General features: G+C 57.9%; 1 protein-coding gene across 1 annotated transcript; it reads right to left on the bottom strand.

The window, feature by feature from the left end:
* Positions 1-5,603: 5,603 nt before the first annotated feature.
* IGFBP4 (insulin like growth factor binding protein 4) lies at positions 5,604-16,900 on the bottom strand. Its single transcript, XM_037033569.1, has 4 exons — positions 16,552-16,900; positions 9,714-9,871; positions 8,757-8,891; positions 5,604-6,828 (listed from the first exon to the last, which is right to left on the bottom strand). Exons 1-4 carry the CDS (start codon positions 16,898-16,900, stop codon positions 6,694-6,696), a joined length of 777 nt encoding a protein of 258 aa, XP_036889464.1. The 3' UTR covers positions 5,604-6,693.
* Between the last annotated feature and the right edge of the window lie 405 nt (positions 16,901-17,305).

Here is a 17,305-nt window from a genome sequence, read left to right as displayed (position 1 = left end):
GGGGGACTTTTTCGGGAGATTCAAGTTTCCTGTCCTTCTCACTCAGCAACCAGCTGCCTTGGCCTGTCCCCCACCCACCCCAGCTCTGCATGCGTGCCCCTGGGCTTCCCATCTCTGTCTCCGGACTCTCCAGGGCAAGCCGAGAGAGAGAGAGAGAGAGAGAGAGAGAGAGAGAGAGAGAAGAGAGAGAGAGAGGAGAGAGAGGAGAGAGAGGAGAGAGAAGAGAGAGAGAAGAGAGAGAGAGAGAGAGAGAGGTACAGCTGCAAAGCATTTGTGCTGGCCGCCAGGCGGGCGGGGGAGCTGTCTGCAGCCAGGCAGCTGCCAGGCCTGAAATGACGGGAACCCTGGGCCTCAGCCTGGCTCCAGCCAGGCCCAGCCCTTCCACCCCAGCCCCCAGCACAAGAACCTCTCTGCCTAGCAAGGCCAAGGTGGCCAGGGGTGAGGAGAATGACCTTTAGGCCACTCCAGGAGACAGGGGATAGGCACCGGCACCCCCACTTGGCAACATGCACCAGAAATTTGCTGTGGGGGTGGGGAGGTCGTCCTGGGGTCAAGGACTGCCCGCCCAGCCTCAGTGAAAGACTCAGCTGATCACGGCACCCCCCCCCCCATGGCTAATAGAAGAGACCCCAGGCCAATAGCCTGGGGAGCAGGGAGAGGAGAAAGGACTCTCTTTCCCAGCCCCCTCCCCCGCCCCCACTGTGAACAACACCCCCACCTCCACCCTCTCCCCTCTTGGGGAAGGACGCTGAGTGAGTGGACTGCTGGAACAGTCCTCTGACCATGGCAGGCCCATCTGGTCCCAATCAGGAGAGCAGGTTCCCAGATGGCGGAGGGCACGTTGGGGAGCGAGGCCACAGCCTCACTGTGCACCCCCGCAGCCCTCCCCGGAGTGCGGCCCTGTCCCATCGGGTCACCCTTCACCTCCCAGATGGACCTCACACACAGCCACCGGAAGGCTAGGTGAGGCAAGGAAACCTGAGGGGGCACGGCCTGCCCTTTCTTGCCCAGTGATCTGTCACCGGGTAAGAATTTTTTAGTTTATTTCAGCCAAACTGACTGACGACAATTGCTGGGAAGCAAAACCTCAACGGATTGAGAAACTGCTGCAAAGAAGGGCAGGGTTGCACCTTATTTTATACATTACAGTCAAAGGAGGAAGCAGAGGGAGTCACATGGAATCCACGGGCAATAGATTAGGGAGAGGGGAGAAAGCAAAGGAGGACCCCTGGGAGTAGGACAGGTGGCAGTCAACAGCGAGCACAGTAAAAACGACAGCGAAGGGGGTTTGTGGTCTCTGTTCCCGTGTGGAGGTTGTGCTTTGAGGAAAAAAGGAAATTACTTTGATATTCCCAAGGGGATGTTATTGGTATGTTAACCCAGATGCAAAGAAAAAGATCACAGACAGGCTCATTCTAGGTGAAGACTGACCTTTATGAGGGAAAAATACGGGCCCAGCACCAGACTGCCCACCACGACCTGCTTTTAGCTAGAAAGTTTTCCTTTGGTTACTCTAGGTCTCCGAGTGTGTCAGGCCGCCGTCACACAGGCCTCCCCTGAGCTCGTCAGGTTTGGTATGTGGGCCCGTTTTTGGTCCACAGGTCTAAGCCCACACCCCAGACCTCGGCCCATAGTTAGATGTTCAGACCACACAGGAGAGAAGGGACGCAGAGGAAAAGGAGGAAGCTGGAGAGGAGAGATGGTGGCAAACAGAGGCAGAGCCAGCGAAGGCACTAGAAACCACCAGGCCCCCGCTGGACCTTGTTATAAACGGGGAACCAGAGGTCCTGAGAAGGACCTCAAATGACGCCACTTACTCCCCTCGACCCGAGCCCTGGCCACGCCTTCTGCCCACTGGTCTTCATAGGCACTGGGGATTTCCTTCCCCACGTGACAGCTGGGCAAACTGAGGCTTCAGAGGAGTGAAGTCTTACCTGCCCAACCTCCCCCAGCTGGTAGGCAGCAGGTATGTCTGACTCCTGAGTCTGAGCACCAGGCTGCCATCTAGGAAGTCACGACGGCCTCAGTAGCCCACGCCCCGGGGCCCGCCGCTCGGCCTTCCCTGCCCGTCTCTGGCAGTGGACCAGGTGGGAGCCCAGTTCTGGAGAAATGCACCCTCCCCAACGAGGCCTCGCTCTGGGTCCCCAACCTTCACCCTCCCAACTCCGACCTTTGTCTCCAGGTCCAGGGTAAAAGGATGCCCAGCTGGAGGAGGAAAAGGGGGCCCCTGGACATGGCTTAGTGCCAGAGTTCTCACCCTGGCTCTGGGTGAACTTGGCCTCTGAGCCTCAACTTCCCCAATCAATAAAATGGAGCAGGGCATCTCAAAGTGGTTGGACAGTCGCTCTGTTGTTCCCCCATTCTTATCCCAAACAAATGCAGAGACTCCCCTTTGGCTTGGGAGATCTTTATGAAGAAGGTTCTGACCCCAACTCCGGAATTCAGAGCTGGCAAGGGGGCCAAGAGAAGAGGGGACCTAGCCAGCCGAAGAAGCTGCCAATCGCCATCCCCGCCTGGGGGACACACTGCCGCCTGCACTGAAAGCAATTTGTCATGCCCTGAATTAAGTGATTCCAAAAAGAGTTTAATTTCAGTTTAATGGCTCTGTTTTTGTGTGTAATTAAATACCATCGCATGGCGAAAACATGTTGTTTGCACTTTGGAGAGTGTGCAAGGGCCAGGAAAGCGAGTCCCACCCGGGTTTCTAGTCCCAGGCTCCAGCAGCCCCTCCCCTGGTCTGGCCGGAAGGGTCTGGGTCGTGGGGAAGGACACGGGAGAGCTGGGAAAAATAGGGGGGTGCGGAGCGGAGGGGTGCTCCTCGTGGTGCCTGCTCAGTAGAGTATGTTTCTAATTATGTACAGCACCCCCTCCCACTCCCTTGACCCCACCCCTCCCCAACCCTGGGGCCTCAGACGTAGAGGCCACTCTGACAGTGAGGGTCTAATTCAACACTTGGCGGGCTGGAGTGGTGTCTGCTGCCCCCTGGGTATGCCCAAAGGGACCCCACCGTCCCTCCTCCACGTAGTGTTTCTATTCACTCCTCCTCCCCTTTGACTCTCCCCCGACTCAAGCCGGCCCTTTTCCTTCTCTCTTCCCTGTGACCACCCAACATCCCCGCTGCCGGCCTGCCTCCCAGCCCCATCCCACCATATCATCTTGCCTTTCTTTAGGTCAGAGGTGACATTGCCACAGGAGTCTAGAATGCAGGGGGCGTGTCTCTGGCTGGGAATGTTTCAGGGTCACTTACCACAGAGCTACATTCCTCCCCCCCGCCCCGGACCGGGGTGGGAGGTGGGGGTGGGGCCGGCAGGCACCCCCAGTCCTGCATACTTCGTAACATTCCTGGAGCAACTTGGGGGAATCGGGCCCAGAGGGCAGAGGTTGGAACGAGCAGCCTTTTCCTGGAAGGAGCTGAAGGGATGGCAGTGACTGGAACCTCGGGGGCCCTGGGAGGAGGAGCAGCCAGGAGGCTGGATCCAGAGCCTCCCCACCTGAATCCAATAGCAGCGTCAGTCCAAGTCTCCACTTTTTTCTCCCTACTTTCACCCGGTGTTCTTGCCAATGGAAAACCCAGCCCCCAACCCTCAGCAGACATCAGGGCTTGATCTCCACTAATGAGCTGGGAAATGGAAACCAAATGGCTGATGTGGATCAGCACGAATGGGCAAGGAGATGCTGGCGGGGTGCCCCCCACCCCCCTGCTCCAAGCCACAGTAGGCAGCGGCGGGCGGGGGTGGGGGGATGACATTTGGGGGGGAAGACAAGGCACAGCATAGCACTCAGGGCTCTGGTTTTAAATCCATCCAGGGAAGGTAGCCCCAGGTCCTTGCCACCTCCTCCTTGTACCTCCGCCAGGGGTGCTGGTGGCCCCGTGGCAGTGAGAGTGACCTTTTAAAGGGTATTTGGAGGCTGAGGAGGAAGGACCCAGGTATACACTAGGCCAGCAAGACTTCTCTGGAGCCCAGTTCTCCGCATGGTGATACTGCCCGAGACGGTTCCCTTTGTCCAGTGATGGTTCCCTTTGTCCACATGGACACTGAGCTGCTTTGACTTCCTTCTTTTTCGACCCCTGGGTCCTGGCCTCCAGATCGTGAGGGCAAGCACCGGGCTTCTGGGGGGTATGAAACTGCTTCCCTCCAAGTGCACATTCTCTGTTCTCTGATGCTAGGCAGCGCCCCCCCCCAATCCTGCAGGGGACCCCTAGTGAGTGAGGGTCACTCATTCACAGCAGGGAGGCAAGTACATACCCTGAATCTCATTCCCTCCCCCCTCACCTCACACACATTCACAGTCAGGTTCGTGCAGACACACCACACAAACATTCATCTACACACACCCAGGCCAGGGATACGTGTCCTGGAAAAGCTCACACTCCCACACTTAAGGTATCGCTTTGCTATACTCACACACGTGTGAGCACACACATGCACCATAAATATACATGTGTCACAAAGGCACATCCCAGGCCACATGTGGGACTACTTCCTAAGCTGACCCTGCTTTTTCTGGAGGCCCACGAAAGACAGGGACCTCCTCTTACCCGCTGCTGAGGGCGCAAGGCTAGAGTATTTAAAGAGATGGGTTAGGGGTCTAAAGAGATCCTTTTCCTGCATTTGGCTTAGGGACCTCAAATGTAATCAGCAGCGACACCCAGCCTCCTACCCCAACAAGCCTTGGCCCTGGCCCCAGAAGTAGGGGCCTCTCTGAAGTGTGGTCAGGGGGGCTGAGAGAGCAACGCTTGGGGTCACTTTGTTCTTTATCTCCTGTTGCTGGCAGTGGATCCACGTGCCCCAGGGAGACTAGGCGGCTGAGCTAGAGAGCCGAGTGAAGACTGCGGCCCCAGACTCAACGCGCAGACGGCGCAGCTGCCAATGCCTCAGAGACCAGTGAAATGGAGAGGCCTGGGGTGCGTCTGGCGCTGGGGCCGGGCCGGGAATCCGGGAGCCTGCCCCAGGGAGCAGCAGCTCAGGCTCCGAGCTGCTCTCCGCCTCCCAGAAAGAGACCCCCACCCAAGAAATGAGTGCCTGGCACAGAGACAGGGGAGGGGAGGGCCATTGGGAAGTGACCGGGAATCCAATCATACCACATGGGCACAAATTCGGGGCTGCCACCAAAAGCCCACAGCCTGGTGGGCCCAGGGCAGCGAGATCAAAGATGCCCCCACTCTCAACCCCTCAGAATCAAATCTCAGCACAACCCCCACTCAGGAATGCAGGCAGGCAGAGCTGTGGAAGGTGGTGGGACGTTTACCCCTTCCCCGGCGTCAGGGCAGTGCCTCCCCCTCACCACCCCTAAATTAATAAATGAAATCCAGATGCAAGCCCGATCTGCCTCATGCCCCAGGTCCACACACCGGCTGATCCCAGAAATAGCTGTGGCCCAGCAGGGCTGTCCTGGCTCCCTCCTGTTGGAAGTCATCATTTCCCCACCCGGAGCCTGAACACAGACGGCACAGACTTCAGGGACAGGGAGGCCCCTTAGGAAGAGGCCCAAGGGAGAGGAGGGGGCACTGAATGACTCAGTAGTCCTTCTACGGTGCAGGAGAGGCTGCCCCACCCTAATTCGTCCCCGTCTCTTATTGTAAATAAACCAATGAAACATAATTGTCTAGCATTTTTTATTTTGTTTTGTTCTGTTTTGTTAAAAAAAGAAAGAAAGAAAAAAGAAAGACAAGACATTCTGGCCAACTGGTAGGTCCTTAAGTCTCCTTCCATCCAGCCCAGCCAGAAAATGCCCAGGAGGCCGTGTGAAGGAGGGGAGGTGCAGGGGGAGCTGGTGTGGAGCGGGAGACAGAGCCACGCATGAGCCACCGAAGGACAGAGCCGTCCTGGCGACTTCATCCTGGTGACTTCTGACCCCAAGTGGAAGGAAGCAGGGCCCCAGGCAAGCCCCATCCCCGACCCCCGGGTGCTGGTCTCTCTCCATCAGGCGCATGCAGTCCCATCACACACTCTTCCCTCTCCTCCTGGCCACCCCGCCCCGTCCTGCAGGCCTTCCTCGGACCCTCTCTTCCTTGCTGCACAAGCAGGGACTCAGCCACCAGGCAACAAAACAGAGGGCACGACACCCGACCCAAGGGTAGGCATGTCTCCACAGGAAGAGAAGAGGAGCCTGGCAGCCCTGGCTTTGGGAGTGGGTCTGGTCTCCTGCCCACGGAGGCACCCGCTGTCCCACACCTCCGCTACAGCCTCCACTCCATGACTAGATCGAGGGGAGGGACGAAAGTCAAGGTCCGTGTGTCTACTTTCCTCCTCTGATGACAGGAACGGGACTTCCCCCACAGACCTGTGCTCGTTCTACAGGACACGGTCCCTCAGGTCCAAGTCAGAGGAAGTCAGAATAAGAGTCCCCAGGGCTGAAAACCAGAGCTGGCATATGATACGTAGTCAATACATGTTTTTAGATGGCTGACTGACTGAATGAATGAATCCAGGGTCAATGTGGAACTACGCCAGGGCTCCCCATTGCCACTCTCAGACCTCTCAGGCTGTCTAAGCCCCAAGGGGACACTCAGGGCTCCAGCTCACCCCAAGGGCACACCCATGCTCATAAACACACACACACACACACACCCTGATGGAAACTTCCGGGCCAGAGGCAGAGCCAGGACTTGGGCCCAGGCTCCCCGTCAGCTCTGCGGCCTCCGGGGAAGGGGTGGCAGGGGGCACAGAGCCCCCTGCCCACTGGTAGGGCTCACTCGTGGAAGCTGTCAGCCAACTGGTGGCAGTCCAGCTCCCCATGGGGCTCCAGGTCCCCCGAAAGCCTCACTCCTGTCTTCCGGTCCACACACCAGCACTTGCCGCGCTGCCCATCCAGGGCCGGGTGGCACTGTCAAGGCGAGGGCATGAGGTCAGTCACCAGGCGGCCGGCCCCAACCCCGACCCAGGCCCCCCCCCCCCCAGCCAGACCATGGCTCCAAACAGCCCCTGAGAGCAGAGACTCTCCGATGAGCACAACCCCCCGAAGCTCACTGCAGCAGAGAGGGAATGTGGCCAGGAAAGAAAGGCCCCAAGAGCTTTAAGAGGCAGGGCCCCGAGAAAGCGCTATAGCTGCCTGGGGAGGAGGCTGGACTTTCGGCTAAGGTGCAGGTTGGGGAGGTTTTGAGTGTGTTCTCAATGCGTCAGGACTTTTTCAAGAATGAAACTATGGTTCATAGCAAGATGCAAGTTCAAGTCAAGGTTACGAAGTACGGTTGATTGGGAATTAAAACTAAAACTTGAGTCGGGTGAGGCTTACCCAGATCAGAAATAGCACGGGGAGAAAGACAGAGGTCAAAGTCAGAACAACTGAAGCAGAGGGGCCCAAGTTTGGGTCCGGATTAGATGGGGGGAGGGGGAAGGGCAGGGGCAAAGGTGTGTCCCAGAGCCAGGATTAGGACTGGAGTGAGTTCATCTCAAGGGTCTGGACTGCTCTGGGGATCAGGGGTCAAGTGTCAGAACTTCCAGTAGGAAAAAACAGGGGGAAGAAGACCCATAGAACACAAAGGGTTTTCAACACAAAGAGTGAACCCTAATGTAAACTATGGACCTTAGTTAATAATCATGTATCTCAGTATTAGTTCCTCGACTGTAACAAATGTACCGCACGAACCCACGATGTTAACAGGGAAAACTGGGGGGTGGGGGAGTAGATGAGAACTCCACACTTCCTCTCAATTTCCTGTAAACCTGAAACTTCTCTAACAAATATAATTTGTTTGGGGAAAAGTATTTTAAAAACTGGGACAAAAATAAAAACAAAACTGGTGCTGGGATAAAGGTGGGAGAAAGGGTTGGCATTGGTCTGGGGGGCCCTCGCTGACCCCTAGCTCACTGCCCACCCCTTGCAACACCCTCACGCCACCCCGGGGTGTGCTGACCCAGGCGCAGCCGCTCTCCTGCTAGCCAGGCCTCTGCGGCCACGCCGCTTTGTGGGTCTGCCTGTCCGGGGTGAGGTGCGAGAACGGGGGTGTCTATGCCCACAAGGAGCTGGAGAAGGAGATCCAGGCCAGCGCTCCCCAGGGAACACTCAGCATGAGGCCCCCCAGTGCCCTGCCTAGACACGCCACCCTTCCGTGTGGGGCCAGCTCGGACAGGCCAGAGACGAGGCTGGAGCAGGCCAGCCTTCCCGAATCTCCCAGCTTTCCAGGGGCTTGTCAGAGGAAGCCACGTTCCAAGGGTGGGAGGGTGCACAAAGGTTTCCACATGCCTGCCTTCTCCCCTGCCCACCTCCTTCCTCTGCTTCCAGCCGAAGCCCCACCTCCGGCTGTCGGGGCTGGTGTCACCTCCATCCTGGCTGCGCCCCAGGAGGCTCGGCTGCTCAGCTTGGGTAAGGGGCAGGCTGTTCCCCCTGGACCCCTCATGACCTAGTTCCTCTATTTCCATGGGAGACAGAGGAGAACCACTCACAGAAGGGGCAGGGTGCGCGAGCAAGCGCTGGGAAGCAGAGGTTGGCGGGAATATGAGGTGAACCTCAGATGCTGAAACAAGAGGTAATGAAAGCAATCCTGGATGAGGGGGAGGCAGGACAGTCAGCCTGCCACTGCCTCGTGCTGTGATTTGGGGCCTCTGCCTTCTCATTTCCAAAATGAGTGAGGTGGGCAAAATGAGCTGAGGCCCAGAGGCCGGGTGGGGGAAGGTCTGGGGAGGGTCTTGGGGTTGGGCACGGTTGGGGAGCCTCCCCTTTCCCCGAGACCTCGACCCTGGCTGAGCCTGTCAAGCGCCCCTGGAGCCAAGGCCAGGGCCAAGCAGGAGGGAGACAGGGAGACGGAGGCCCACCTGTTTGGGGTGGAAGTTGCCGTTGCGGTCGCAGTTGGGGATGGGGATGATGTAGAGGTCCTCGTGGGTGCGGCTCTGGGAGGCGGCCAGCCGCTCCAGGGCCCGGTGCAGCTCGCTCTGGCAGGAGCCCTGGGGCTGAAGGAGAGGGAGGGCGAAACTCAGCAGGAGGGAGGAGGGGCAGGAGAGCCAGGGCTGGGGCCATCTCAGGACCAAAGGCCTAAAGGAGGGTGCGGGCCCAGAGGCTGGGCAGTGAGGCGAAGGGCATGGCTTGGGCTCCAGGGACAGCGGTGGGAACAGCAAAGGACACTGAAGACACAATCTTGAGCCAAAGAACCTGTAGAAAGCTGAGGTGTGAAGGGATGGCCCCCTGTGGGAAAGGAGCTGTGGAAACCTACGGGGAAGGACTTGAAGGGGACGATTCCTGAGCAGGAGGTATGAATGAAATCCTACAACCAGCAATGTGCAAGACTGAGGCCCAGAGCCATCAGAACCACCCATCAGAAAGGACGTTTGTCAGACCCTGGGGCAGCGTCCCAAGGCCCCCCGCCCCCCCCAAGATGGCCAGCATTAACCCTTCAGAGACTTTGAAGGTCTGGGGTGGGGAATCTAAGAGAAGGGCCAGGAGACACAGGAGGCTTGGGGCAACTGTGGTTCACCAACCAGCGCAGGAACATTCAGTGCTGTGCCATCGCCCCAGCCGTACCAGTACGGAGAAGGACTGAGCCGGATGGAACTCTAAGGTCAGGAATGAGGACTGTCTGGGTCCTGATGACGTACACCCGGTGCACCTAGTACACCGTAGGCATCCAAAGAATGTTTACTGTGTAAATATAGTCCTGGTGGTGATGGTGGTGATGGTGGTGGTGGTGATGGTGATGGTGGTGGTGGTGGTGGTGGTGGTGATGGTGGTAGTGTGTGTGCCTGTGAACGTGTGCATTTGAAGTCAGAGGTCCTCACCATAGGCCGGGCTTCCTCCCGGGGCATCCCAATGACCTTCATCTTGCCCCCACTGTTGCTCCGGTCTCGAAGTTTGGCAAAGTGCTTCTGCAGGCACCTGCGGTCATGGGCACCGCAGGGGCTGAAGCTGTTGTTGGGGTGGTCGTCCTCATCCTTGTCTGCAGTCAAGACAAAATGAGGAGACGTCAGCCACCGAGAATGGACAGGGCCGCACACCAACCCAGCCTCCCACCTCTTCCTCCTCGGGGATGATCCAGCCTGGCACTGGGGCAGAGTGGGGGGCGCGGGCCCGTCTGGGGATGGGGACGAGTGAAAGTAGCACCCTGTCTCCTTCCCACACCCCTGGGTCTGCTCAGGAGAATATTACATTCCTCTTGAAGTCCTTGACTCGTCCCTCATCCCACCCAAGCCAGCCCTCAGATGAGTCACCAGCTACAGCTGCCCAGACAGCAGGACGGTCCCCTGGTCCCTGCAGGGAGGTCTGAGGCAAGCAGCGGGGGCCCTACTGGGTTTTGTCTCCCTCCACTCAGCTCCTCCTACCATCCCCCTCTCTGTCTGCTCTCTCTTCCTGTCTCCTTTCCTGCTCTTTTCAGCATCTGGCTGAGCTGGCCAGGGGATCCTCAGGGTTGTTAGCTCTGCTCACCCTCTTCCAAATGGCCAGAATCAAAGTTTCCATGAGCGATGAGAAATCTGACCCACCACGCTCCCCATTGGCTGGACAGGAGAAAAATGGGAGTGGGGGTGTATGCCTGCGTGTGAAAGTGTGGCGTGTCTGTATACACTGTGCAACGCTCTCTGTGGCCCCAGAACCAAGAGAACACCTTCCACATCCCTTTAGACCCCTACCCTTAGCCTTCTGACCCCACCCAAAAGCCACATCTGTTGCCCAGGGCACTGGCGATCTGGAGACAGGGTTGGCAAGGCTGGACCTGCACCCCCGCCCTGGGATCTCCTGAAAGCTCTATCTGAATTCAAGAAAAACCCGATTGTAACGGCTGCTTCTCTCTTTGGGCAGCCAAAACGGAACACAGGGCTGAGCTGGGAAAAGAGGCTGCAGGACCCGAGGATCAGCACCACCTCCACGGCGCTCGGGCCTGGCAGTGTGCACCGCGGGCTGAGTGCAAAGCCCCTGCCAGCATTCCAGATGTTGGCAGCCAGTCAGAAGGTCACATCTGGTTTGCGTCAGGATTTTTTTTTTTCCCGAGGAGTTAGCAGGTTCCTCCAAGCATGGCAGCAGTCCCGGAGCTGCCTCTGGGTCAAATGGTATTTTTCTGCCTAGCCTGAGTGAGGTTGGGGTGGGGGGGGCGGGTGCAGTTAGTTCTCTTTTTGTTCTTCTAGTCCTGGGGGTGTGGGGAGAAGCATGTGAATAGAGGAAAACCAGGCAAGGAAGAATCGAGACCCTCAGAAAGTCTATGTCAAGATTTCACACCAAAGGTTATTTATAAAATTGAGTCACCAAGGATGGGAAGAAGGCTTTGTCACGAGTGAAGGGCTGGCTTAGAAAGAAGAATCCAAGGGAAGGAATAAATGGAGCTGAGAAATATACCCCCATCCTTTGGTATCTTTAACATTCCAAGGAGGGCAGGCCAGAGGGGACTCCTGACTTTGGGTTGACATCAAGTTCCTGAAGGTCAACCAAGGAGAACAGTCGGGTGAGACCTCCCAGCCGACAGGGATGCCACAGAAGGGGAGGATTATTCCAGAGGCGCAGGACTGTGCCGTAGGGGCCGCAGAGGATCAGCCCTGGGCCCTCCATCAGGAACCAGAGAAAAGACCTCGGATCCGGGCTCTTCCCTGAAGGCAGCTAAGGAGCCCTTCTGGCCAAAAAGGCCTGGACTGGCCAGGGACCGCCCCTCCACGTCCACCTCGCACACGAGACTTGTGGCTGAGGTGCCCCGTGCTTCAGGGCTGTGGGCTGGAGCTGGGGAATGGAGAGAAAAAGGACATGAAAGACCAAAAAGAATGGAGCCGGATCCTGGACCGGCAAGGGCGGGGCTGAGATGGAAACAAGGCTCCACCTCTTGCCCTGGGAAGGCGGACAGGGGTCACAGGGACCCCGTGGTGTCATTTCTCCAGGAGCACCCTTCACACCTGGAAGGGCTTTGTGGTCCCTGGAAGGGCTTTGTGGTCGTTGCTCTGAGCCTGCTTTCCTTCCGTGACCATAAAGGCAAGCGCTCCCCTGTGATGACACTGACTCCTCTCTGCGAGCGGGCAGAATGTTCTTAGGTTCGAGGCGTGGGGAGGAGCTGTCAGGGAACGGGGCTGCCTCGGGAGGCAGAGAGCCCCGCAGCCTGGCGGTGTGGGGCGTCCCAGCGATGGAGGCCTCAAGAGGGAGAGAGATCTGCAGTAGAAGCCCAATGCAAACAGGCTTTTCCGATGTTGAATTTCTATGAGTAGAAGTTATTTCTACAAATAACTCCTGCTCGAAGGATTATCAATGAAATGTTTGAAAATTTTCCCTTCATTGAAGAGGTACCATTAAGCATGGCCATTAGGTCCATTCCCTGAAACCTGGGGCTGCATGGAGCCTGGAAGCGTAGCTTAGGCTCTTATGTTGTTGGTAGGGCCCCACGACACGCAGAGGAGGTCATGGGGGAAGAACGGCAGGCAGCATGGCTGGTCTCCCCTTCTTGGTTCCCCCACTGCCCAGCTGGTGTGTCCGATTGGAGAAGAACACACCGCGACAGGGAGAGGAGCTCCTTACTGACTCTCACACGGACGCAGGCACACAGAATGTGTCCACATCTGCCCACTCAGACACAGAAGGGCTGGGACTGAAGAACCACGAACATACACGAACAGCCGCGTGTCCAGACCACACTCGCCCACACGGGCACGCCCACCCGTGCTCAGGCACTCTGACCCCGCCCTGGGCAGAGACACTGACTTGGGGCAGGGCGCACTGACTGGACCCCAGCTTGTTGACTCGCCGTTTAATCTGTAACTTTTCCTTGCCCGGCCTCGCTGACCAGCACGCTGAGGATTCAACCCGGGATCACCCTAGGCACTGGGTTTGGGAGGGTGACGGTCACAGCCTTACGTCTCTGAAAAACCTGCTAAATCCTTGCTCCGTCCATGCTGACACAGGAACTCCAACCAGCCGGGGCTGCTCACAGAGGAGGTGCCCTCTGGAAAGCCCCGATCCTGGTGGGGTCCCCTCTGAGCAGGAGGAGCTGGAGTCGGACCTGGGCCCTGAAAGGTCTGACCTCCTGAATTCCAAAGGGCTCGTTTGGGAGGCGGGGCTCGTTTGGGAGGCTAGGTCATCTGCTCCAGCCCCAGGCCAATGACGCAGGGACACACTGGAAACCTTGGTCTGTGTTCCAGTAAGGACAAGGGAAGGCACCCAGAGAAAGAAGAGGCTTCACGGCTTTGGCACTACTGGCTGCGAAGTTCATGGTCAAAGCTAGGAGATTTCCTCTTTCTGGTTGCCTGATTTCACCCCCATGATTTCTCAACCCCAGTCCCTACCCGACTCAAGACACCCAGGGTGAGGCTGAGAGGGGGATGGGGTTCGGCCATAACCTGGCGAGTCACCCACCTGCCCTGGAAGAAAGGCCTTCTCTTTCTTCCCCTGGACTCTGGCTGAAGCCAGGACCACCATGGTGGGTACGGGGCCTTTTCTTTAAGTTCTGGTTCAAGGATGTCCCCCTCACTATTGTGAACACTGCCAGCCTCAAGAGTCAGAGAGAATGACAGCTGGTCTGTCCTTCCCATGTTTACAGCAGGAAAAGGCACCAAAATCTACCCTACCCCTCTCAACTCCTCTGAATGTCCCCAGCTTTGTGCACCTGCCCTACTGTCCCCTGAAGTCCCAGTGTCAGAGGAGGATTTCAGCTTCAAGTTAAAACCATCCAGATTCCTCTTCATCACCATCCTCATCATCACTCCAATTTATTGAGCTCTCACTCCTGGCCAGACCCCACCTCTGGGAGGCACGTCCTGTCATATGGGCTGGGTGCAGTGGGAGAAGGAGAGACTTGTCTCTGCAGAGCCTATGACTTTAAATGGAAAGACTCCTGATACCAGAGGCACCAATAATTCTGGCTTTGCCAATACTTAAGAAAAAATGTTAAGCAGCTATGTTCCTCCTTCCCCCCTGCCTCCAAGGCACCGAATTTCTGGGAAGGCCCTGTTCCCATGACATGCTGGATTCCCAGTACTGAAGTAGGGGGGACAGTATTTGCTGTGTTAACTAAAGATTAACCCAGCATGCCTGTTCCCTAACCCTGTCCCAGAGGGACCCAGAGCACACTAGGAACTCCCCAGTCCAAATGCTGGTGCCACCGTCCACTCCCCCGGGTTCCGTGAACCAAGAGTCAATACACTTATGCAGAATTGTGGACTTCTGAAGTACAGGTCCCGTCCCACCCCCACTTCTGGTGGCCTGAGTGGTGTTAGTCCGCAGCTTGCCCTGGCTCAGAAAGCTGGAACAGGAAGGTGGGGGAGCCTGGAGGTGGAAGGGGGAGACCTGCCCCTGATGCAAATAGTGGGCAGCTGGACCGCAGCAGTTCAGGGGAGGGGCTATGCCAAGTGGCTGTCCTCCTCTGTCACCTGCTGAAGCTCGGCCTAAGAGGAAAAGGTGGAAAGAAGAGGCTTAGGTCCCCAATCCTTGGGACATAGGAGGGACAGTGGCCTATTGACAATGAGAGACTAAAGAGAATTATGGGGACAGGAGCCAAGCTCTGGACACCTTGGCTCATTTGGTGAGCTTGCAGGGATGCTGCACAACTCCAGGGGGCGCCTTTCGGGTGGTGCAGTGTGATCCACACTGCAGTAGGGGTGCTTCTGTGACGACTGGGAGTTGAGAGGTCAGGGACGCAGCTTGCCAAGAAGGAACCTAGTTTTCCCAGGGTCCTCCAAACTTAGCCTTTCCCTCTCCAAATAGTGCACACACTGCATGGGTGGGGGGCAGGCAAGGAAGAAAGGGTGAGGGGCGCTAGAGACCAAGGCCCTGGCATCCAAAGGGAACCTAAAGCCAACTTCTGAGGTTGGTCTGGTCTGCATGGTATCCACAGTATCATCACAAGCTTGTCATGTCCCCTGCCTCGAATCTCCTAGGGAAACAGCTTTTTCTCCACTACAGGATGGGGTGTTCCTACCCAGCCAAGGAAGAAATGGGTGCCCAAGACCCCCTGAGAGCTCTTCTGCCCATGTTCAAGTCGGTGAGGGAGGAGGAAGCTACCAGCCATACTAATCTGGTGCCGGATACCTGCTGGCCAGTGGAGGAAAGAGAATGTGGTCCTGTTATACGCACAGAAGCCAAGGGTTCAGTTCTCACTCCCAGCCTGGTCTGTACCAGGACCCCTCCTCTCTCACTGTCTGGCATCTCTGCCCCCAGGATCACCCACTTAATCCCTGAGGACCGTCCCCCTTCCCAGATGTGCTGGGTGCCAGGCTGGCATTTCTCCTAGAATGTGTTCTGCTGACCCATCTCTCATCGCCCAGGGGCAGGAAGGGCAGAGAGAGGCCTGGAGCCCAGACCCCTGGGGTCCACCTCCTTCCTGTTTTCCCTGCATCCTGCTCTCCTCCAGCTAACAAGCTGCAGAGGATTGAGGAAGTGGAGCGGGTCTGGGACCCGGGGCAGGAAGCTTGGGGCCAGAGTCCCAGCATCCGGACTGCAACAATGGAAGCTTCAAGCACCAGGAAAAGAAACAGGCAGACAGACAGGCACAGGGAGGGCTAAACAGAGTCAGAGAGGGAACAAGAAACAGAGGCAGGCAAAGAGAGAGATTCCAAAAGTAACAGAAAGACGGGAACAAAGACAGAGAGAGCAACAGTGCAACACAGGGAGAAAGAGCAACAGAAGGAGACCGCAAAGAAAGTGAGAGAAGCAGGCAACGGAAACAGAAAAAGGGAATAGGCTAGAGAAAGAGAAAGTAACCGATAACAGGCAGAAGGTACGGAGGAAAGGGGAACTCAGGGATGCTGTTAGTGAAACTGGAGGGTGAAAGACACAGCAGGAAAGAACAAAGAAAAAGAGAAAGAAGGAAAGAGACTGAGAAAGATGAGAAGGAGCCGCTGGGAGGCTTGCTGAGAAACGGAAAGAGAGAAAGAACAGGGCAAAGGGCTTCCTGAGCCTGCCTCTCTCTGTCTCTCCTCTACTCCCCAACCCACACCGGTTAGGTTTCTGCAGCCCCCCGCTGGCAGCCCAGACTTCTTTCTGCCACCTCAAATGGCACCTGCCGAGAGAAAGAAAAAAGCAGGATGCCAGTGTTCCAGGGCAGGAGGATGTGCCAGACCTGGCAGGGAGACCCCTGTCTTCCCAGTACCTCGCAAACAGCTAGGTGAGCTGGCCTGGGGCTGTGGGGAGGGCAACTCCCACGCCCCTCACCACAGAGCCCCTCTATAATCTTCGCGTCCCACTCCACCCGCCTCAGTGTCCAAAGTCTAAGCTCTGGCTTCTCGGACCTCTGGCATTTCACCTGTAGGTCTGCGGATCGGGAACAGAAAGCCCACCCCCACCCCCCACCCCCACCCCATTCCCATTCCCATCCCCCAGTTCTCTGGCTCACTTTCAGACTGTGGGCTGGGCCAGGTCACTTAAGTTTCCACTCTTGCACCAGCAGCCAAGACTACACTTCCCCAGAAGGCATCCTTCGAAGGTTTGATATGCAGGGAGGGGGAAAAGTCCTCCTCAATGGTGGCAACAGGCTGTTAGGGACTCCATGGCAGTTTCCTTGGCTGAGCCTGCCCCGTGCCAGTAGAGCCCTGCCACGTACCTGCCTTCTCCTACACTCACAGAGGATTTTGAAGGTCCTTCCAGGCCAGCCCGATTGGGGAAGGGGTTTCTGGGAGGGGCGCACACCAGGGAGGGCGTGCAAGGGCAGAGGCACCTTACCAGAGGGCTGCAGGCTTTCCTGGATGGCCTCGATCTCCGCCAGCTCCATGCACACGCCCTGCCCGTGCATCAGCGTGTGCAGGGGCTTCTCCACCCCTGGGGGCGGGTAGCAGCGCAGGCCCGAGCCGCAGCGGGGGGTGTACACCCCGCAGGGCATCCCCTTGCCCAGGGCGCAAGTGGCGCAACAGCCGCAGCCCGGCTCGCGCACCAGCTCCTCGCAGCCCACGGGGGGGCGGCAGCGCGCCAGCTTCTCCTCGGAGCAGGGCGGGCAGTGGATGGCTTCGTCTCCCAGGCTCGGCCCGGGCCCGGCGGCCAGCAGCAGGGCGGCCACGAGGCAGAGAGGCAGCATGATCGGGCGCGGACGGAGCGCTGGCACAGAGTGCGGGCGGGGAGCGCGGGCACGCGGACTGACAGCAGGGGGCACACGGATGCTGCGTCCGGCGCGCCTGAAGGACCCGACCGGGAGAGCAAAGGGAGACGGGGCGGCCCCGCTGGCGGACAGAGACGCGGCCAGGGAAGTTAGCAAGCGGGCTGGAGGGGAGCGAGCCTAGCCACCGAGGCGCTGCGCCGCATCCTCGGCCCGGCCTGAGCAGCAGCAGACAGCGAGGGGAAGGGGGCTGAGTGGCTGGCCCGGACCAGCTCCTCCGGTCTTTATACGGGCCCCTGGCCACACCCCCAGCGCCTTCCTAGAGGTGGGAGAACGGGGTAGGATGGGGGAGGGCGAGGGGGAGCGGGAGACGCGGCCGTTAGGGGG

The sequence above is a fragment of the Sturnira hondurensis genome, unplaced genomic scaffold (genome assembly GCF_014824575.4).
Source record: "Sturnira hondurensis isolate 20B ecotype Veracruz unplaced genomic scaffold, ASM1482457v3 Scaffold0021632, whole genome shotgun sequence".
In the NCBI taxonomy this organism is placed as follows: Eukaryota; Metazoa; Chordata; class Mammalia; order Chiroptera; family Phyllostomidae; genus Sturnira; species Sturnira hondurensis.
Note: the sequence above shows the minus strand (reverse complement) of the source record. Positions and strands in the feature narration are given on the sequence as shown.